The sequence below is a fragment of the Papaver somniferum genome, chromosome 8 (assembly GCF_003573695.1).
Source record: "Papaver somniferum cultivar HN1 chromosome 8, ASM357369v1, whole genome shotgun sequence".
Taxonomy (NCBI): domain Eukaryota; kingdom Viridiplantae; phylum Streptophyta; class Magnoliopsida; order Ranunculales; family Papaveraceae; genus Papaver; species Papaver somniferum.
The window spans coordinates 74584710-74591318 of record NC_039365.1 but is presented as its reverse complement, the minus strand read 5'-3'; the positions used below and the strand labels follow the sequence as shown (position 1 = coordinate 74591318).

The 6609-nt window shown below is 36.2% G+C and overlaps 1 protein-coding gene across 7 annotated transcripts; it reads left to right on the top strand.

The window, feature by feature from the left end:
- The first annotated feature begins 227 nt into the window (after window positions 1–227).
- On the top strand, window positions 228–5559 carry LOC113301597 (serine/arginine-rich splicing factor SR34A-like). Of its 7 annotated transcripts, none has more exons than XM_026550375.1 (14): window positions 248–284; window positions 389–468; window positions 1391–1645; window positions 1797–1913; window positions 2029–2094; window positions 2196–2270; window positions 2348–2665; window positions 2748–2805; window positions 3778–3827; window positions 3934–3990; window positions 4277–4349; window positions 4609–4677; window positions 4793–4847; window positions 5282–5559. In XM_026550375.1, the coding sequence occupies exons 4-12, from the start codon at window positions 1833–1835 to the stop codon at window positions 4665–4667; spliced, it is 837 nt and encodes a 278-aa protein (XP_026406160.1). In that variant the 5' UTR covers window positions 248–284; window positions 389–468; window positions 1391–1645; window positions 1797–1832; the 3' UTR covers window positions 4668–4677; window positions 4793–4847; window positions 5282–5559. The 7 variants fall into 7 exon arrangements, with proteins under 7 accessions (XP_026406161.1, XP_026406160.1, XP_026406162.1 ...); XM_026550377.1 differs by having other exon boundaries at window positions 250–284; window positions 1391–1436; XM_026550371.1 differs by lacking the exon at window positions 1391–1645 and adding an exon at window positions 1248–1324 and having other exon boundaries at window positions 263–284.
- The last annotated feature ends 1050 nt before the right edge of the window (window positions 5560–6609 follow it).

The following is a 6609-nucleotide window of genomic DNA, read 5'->3' as shown; positions in this document are numbered from 1 at the left end:
TATCTCGATATTCATGTGCTGCTTTTCCTCCGCCCAACCAAAGACTAGTTCTGCTCCTCCTGTGGCTCCTTATACTCCCATTGACCTGTGTGTCCTCTGCTATCAACATAGTTTCCTGCAAAATCAATAACAGTTAGGGTTGAAAAAAACTGATAACTATATATATATATATAGCGGATCCAACCCCTTGCTCTTAGCCTAATTTGCCCTGTATATATATAGCGGATCCAAGTACGACCAGCAGCCAAGCCTCGCTGATTCACTCGGACGACAACAAAGATTAGGTAAAAAAATCCTCTCCACCTTCTCGTTATTTCTTCTGACTCCTTTTCTTTTATCAAAAAATACAGAAGGACCCCAACTATTACTATTTCGGAACTATTTCTAGGGTTTACGAATTTGTCTCGCTGATCTGTTCACGTTGGAAGAAAAGCTATCAAAATTCCTCGTTTAATTTCTCCTTTCCGGGTACGACATTTTGTACACCCTAGCTCCAAAATTCAAATTTTTTAGGGTTTATATTGAGCAATTCCATCTCAGTACAGGGTTGATTGACAGTCAGTTTTTTTTCTTAAAAAATTTCCTCATACTTATCTGCTTCCTTGCTTCGTAAAACATTTTTCTTCTCCAGGGCAGACTTGTTTTTCTTTCATAGATGTAAATTTGGTTTATTATTATATTTTTTTTCTGATTAGGTACAAATCAAATTTTGGTTTTGTGCACTCTTAAAAAGGGTAATGTTCTCCGAGTTAAGGCGCTGCCTCTCAAATTAGGAAAAAAGCTTAATTAAACTTGATATAGAAGTTTTAGATGCTAGGACTTAAGAACCCATAACGTCTTTAACTAATGCCTTGACGGCAAAAATGAAGCTACTTTGACATTTGTAAGGCACATAGAATCATTTACCACTATCCGTCTTACTGCCTTGCCTTGAGACATGGCCTCAGAAAGTTCTGTAAAACCTTGATTAGTGATTATGGATACTCTGATAGTTGCATAACTGATGAAAGTAGATATAATTTCTTTAGGGGTGTGTGAATAAAGTGGGTATTAATTTTAAGTTCATTAGTAATGTATTAAAGGAGATAAGTATTTAAGCTTTAGGTAAATTGGGCTAAAAACATTGATTTTTCACCCCTTTTATCGTCATTATCTCCTAAACATGCTTAGAATATAAGTGCTATTTCTGAATGTACCAAGTGATGGTTGAGAACTGACTCGTCTACCTCTTTCATCTTTTTAAACAGTTTGTTGACTTGTGAAAATAGTTCAACATTTTCCAGGATTGGTTTCGTTTAGTCAGTTGTGAAGAAAATTGATAAAGGTAAATGCTTAGTTCATTTGCCAACTTTGTAGCGTCACCATAACAGGGAGACTTTCTTTATGATAGATGAAAGGAGCTTGGACCACTAGGAGCTTTGCAACCATACATAGGGGTGAGAGGAAGAAATCAGGGAGAAGTGGTTGTTATTTGATATATGTATCCCTTGCAAGGAGGTCTTCTGTACCTCTGCATTATTATTTCATAGAGAGGGGATGGGGAGATCGAACTTTATTTCAATTTTAGTATACACCGTGGAGCATCTTGGAGCTTATAAGCAATGGAGCTTGTGGAGCACCACTCAAATCGAGGATTGCTCTCTTGGTTTGCTTCATGGTTTTGGTTTTAAGTTAATTGTCTTCTTGTCAAATAGAGTCTGTTGAATCTGAGAAGTAGATCATATTGTATACTGGAAAACTAGTTTTGTGTTAGAAGATTGTGATCTTTACTTTACGTTTATTTTGTCCATGTGCAGATTAAAGATTCTAAATAATTTCTCTGGTAGAATAATATGAGATCTTCTCGCTCGATCTACGTGGGTAACCTCCCTTTGGATATAAAAGAATCAGAAATTGAGGATCTATTTTACAAGGTTTGGTTTTTGCATTTCTGTATATGCTTGTCTGAGTAGATGTTGGGTTCATCCTTCTTTGAAAATTTGTGAGGCACTGAAGTATGTCTTTATGGTTATTTTTCATTTTCTGTAGTATGGTCGTATAGTGGATATTGAGCTGAAGATCCCACCACGCCCTCCTGGTTACTGTTTTGTGGAGGTATATCTTGATCTTCCTATATACACTTGGTTATATAACACAGAGATTAATTCTAATTATATATTCTCATCTGTTTGTTGTTTTGGTTGTTTGATATGCAGTTTGAGGATTCACGGGATGCCGAAGATGCAATCAGGGGCCGTGATGGCTATAACTTTGATGGTTGCCACTTAAGGGTAATCAGGCCTTCTATTTTAATTCATCTAGATTCTAGCATCATTTGTTGGCTTGATTGTTATTTGGTATGCTCTAGGTTGAGCTTGCCCATGGGGGTAGAGGGCAATCATCTTCATTTGATCGTCGCGGTGGTTATGGTAGTGGTGGTGGTGCTCGGGGTGGTGGTGCTGCTGCTGCTGCTTCATGTCGCTCTGAATATCGAGGCGCATTTAATGGAAAGATTGTTAATGAGTTTTTTTGTTTGATTGTTACCTACTCTAGCTGCATGTCTTTTTCTAATCTAATTATGGTTTTGAGCCTCATTGCATGCCTAACTGTTCTCTCTCTCTTTCTCCTCTCTCTTATAGTCGTGGTTTGTGGACTACCTGCTTCTGCTTCGTGGCAAGATCTAAAGGTCGGTATTGGTTTCTTTTCAACTCTTTTATGTGTTAGCTAGTTACATGGTCATAACTTGATTTCTGGTAAATATATTTCAGGATCACATGCGCAAAGCTGGTGATGTCTGCTTCGCACAAGTTTTTCGTAAGGGAGATGGTAAGTTTATATGCACCAACTCTATCCCTTTCCCAAGATCCCAATGTGATAATAGCGGAGTGCTTTCCGTCTTGCTATCACACTTTCACCTGTCTTGTTCCTTCTTATAATTGAATCCTTGGACAAAGTTTTTCTTTGTTGATATTTTCTCTTGTTAATGGAGAACGATATACTCGAGGATCAATGGATTATTAGGCCTTCTGTGATCAATCTATGGCAGTGCAGTGCAGTGTGCTGTTTTGTGTTGTCATGATCCTCATCTATATCTTTTTAGTCTAATTTGATATGTGCAAAATTTACATCATCCTTACTGGTTTAGAGCTACATATTATTGGATTAATCATGTTTTTTCTTCTACTCCCTCCGTCACAAATCAGATGAGCTAGTTATAGTTTGCACAATTCTTAAGGCAAGGGGGAAAGGGGAATATGTTTAACTATTTTTTATGATTATACTCTTATGGATAATAACTAGTAAAACTTAGAAATGATTTTTCTCTTAAACTATACCACGGTTTTTCGTAAACTTTATGCCGTTGAAAAGCATTTTAAAACACCTACGTAACGAATATAAACATGACTATCAAATTATACATAATTTTTATGGTAACAATAATCAATTACCAGGGTAGTTTTAGAAATATTCCCTTAATTAGAGAGATAGCTCATCTATTTATGGGACAAAATTTAAAACCAACTAGCTCATCTAAGTTGGGACGGAGAGAGTATTTATTTACCAACATAATTTGCTAGGGGAGGGGAGATTGATGACATGAATTTACTATATGAGTTCTAAGCTATGCTGGGAGAACCTTTAAACTGTAGGAGAGCTTGTTAAAGCATTTAGGAAACAAGTTTCAGGGTGCCAAATATTGAACATGACACCTTGTTAACAACGTGTTCATGAATATGATCCAACAATTGTTTTCATTCTTTAGTCAATGCTATTAACACAATTACGTAATTCTGTCAGGTACCATGGGTCTTGTAGATTATACGAATTACGATGACATGAAATATGCTGTAAGTGACTCAGAGTTCCTTAGCCGCTATATTAATGGTGATTTTCTTAGGTTTCTTGTTTAGTTTATTGCTCGACATTTTATGTAATTATATATTTGTTGATCAGATTCGTAAACTTGACGACACAGAGTTCAAAAATCCCTTTTCAAAAGCTTATATTCGTGTAAGTCTCTTCTTGTTGAGTTGGCAAGTTCATTCTTTCAGTTTTAAGAATTTGGTTGGCTGTTAAACTTCTGTATCATAGACTATAGATCATTTTACGTCTAGATGGGTTCTTTGCTGCTAAATGTGTTCAATTTAATAGAAGCAATGAGGTCATATAACCAGTTTCAGGCAGGTCAATAATCACTTAAGTAAAGGATTAACAAAGGGAGCCTTCCTGTACAGCTTACGTTTTTTGTTATATAATTATTAACAAAGTTATGAAGTCGTTTTTCCTTCTGGTGCAGGTGAAGGCATATGAAACCAGTCCATCTAGAGGCCGTAGCTCAAGCCGCAGTCGCAGTCGTAGCCGCAGCGGAGGTATGACTCTGCGCAAAACTGAGTTAGAGTTCTATTCTGTCATTTATGAACTTTGATGTTACTGACTGCTGGCAAGACAATAGTATCTCAAGTGTGAGATCTGTTTGTTGCTTCATTGGAAACAAAAATGTTTTTCTTTTTTAATTTAATGTTGGCAATTTCGTAAGTTAGAACTCTTACGCCAACCTGAAAATTTTGATATTCAAATGATAAAAACCTGAAGTTCGAGTTTGTTTTCTTCTTTGCTCTTATTTGGCAGCAACTCATTGGAACAAGAAGGACGTGTGCCTAGATCTCCGTCAAGATCTAGGTCTGTAACTCCTGTCAAGTAAGTTGTTCATATATTACTTCTGTGCAATTATTTCAAGATCATATGTTGCCAAGTTTCTTCGGTTATCCGGTGCGGTGGTTTTAATTTTTATAATGCACAATGAAACTTGTAGGTCGAAGCCAAGGTCAAAATCAAGATCGAAATCAAGGTCAGCTTCACCAGACAAGGTAAGCCAAAAACTGATGCTGCGCCGAGAGACTCTTTAAGTACCCCCCAAAACACATAACAAAACTAGATATACTCGAATTAGATGCAGTCATCATCTTTCTTCACGTAGCATATATAAGAGAATCTCAAGTAAATCTTGCATGTTAGGAGTCTTAAATTTGTGAAGAACTGCTCATTTGTAGTTTTAGAGTTAGATGCACCCGAATCACAATCGACCTGGCGCATCATGATCTGGATTTATTTCGAATATGATTACAACTTTGTGTTATATGGTTAGCAAGTTCCAGTGGTTGAGCGGATATACATTTTTTATGTTATTGCAGAAAGATAGGTTGCTCGCATTAATATGTAGTGTACCAATAAAATATTATCTCAGGGTAGTTTGTGTATGACAAATGTTTTCCTTTTTTCACCATTGATATTCTTTTTTCAGGTGCGCGCTGTTAGTCCCTGATTTGTTCGCAGTTTTGCGGTTCAAAGGAACTATTACTCTTTGATATCTTTTTGTTTTTATATACTTTTGCAAAAGCCTCAGCAGATGTATGTTGTTGCCTTTTCTTCCCCTCCAGTATCGTGTACAATAGTTTTAATCCTACTTGGTTCTCGACATTAAAGATGAGCTCGGATTGTTAGACTGAATATTGTTGATTTCGTATTGTATATTGTTGATTTCGTATTGTTGATACTTACTAATGCGCTTAACATCACCAATATCTTTTTCCCGGACATATTTTTCTCTAGGTGGTCATGACCACAGTTATTTCTATTCCTATTAACAAGAAAGATGGTTTGGTGCCACCATGCCAGTATAAACTTGATGCTTTGGTGTCACTCCGAATATATCTTCTGGCTGATAGATGAAAAGTAACTGAGTTATCTGCGCATAGTTTGTCTAATCAGGATTTGTCTCATATGCTTAAAAGTTTTTTGCATTTACTGCAGCTCCATTCATGGTTCGTCGGGTCAAGTATTGACGTAGTATCAGTACCCATTTTATCTTGAAATACACTAGGATATGACGGCACGGGCTTTGATTCAGAATGTTTGCTTCACTTGTTCGATTAGTTATATTATTGTGAATCATACTCCTTAGGAGTTCAATGTGGAATAAGATATCATTATTGTGACGATTTCACAATACTATGAATTTGTATCATTGATATTACTTTATATCATTAGTTGTTAGTGTGATGGACCTGATGATCGATCTATCAACAATGAAATTGGCGATGAAACATTTTTCCACCATTGTTTTTATGTTTATGAAGTTGTAAAATGTGATGGTCCTATTTTTATACCGCCAAATTATCATTTACCACTTTTCTACCCATTGCAATCATTCGATGATGCCTGTGAATGCAGTTCAATTACTTCGATTTACTGAAATTTTTTAGTATTCTTACTTATAATTAAAGTGAATCTCCAACAATATTATTATTAATTCGGTTAGAGTGCCAATTCGTATACGTTAACCCAGAAAACTCAACTACATCTGTGTCTCCTAGTAAAGAAATCTTGTGGTTGTTCATCTTTTCCCGTCATTCGATTTTAGGCTCCCTTTGTCCTTGCTTGAATAGTTCTATCAATTTTTCCATTTGGTTTTATTAGTGTAACCTTCGAAGAAAGTTAGGGAAGTATGTTAGATTCTATTGGTACTGAACGGCTGTTAAACCTAAAACGTGTTCCAATTATGGTAGCCTTCTTAAATTCCTATCCATCGACGGTCAACCTATGAGGGAGGTAATGTATTTCCATGGTATT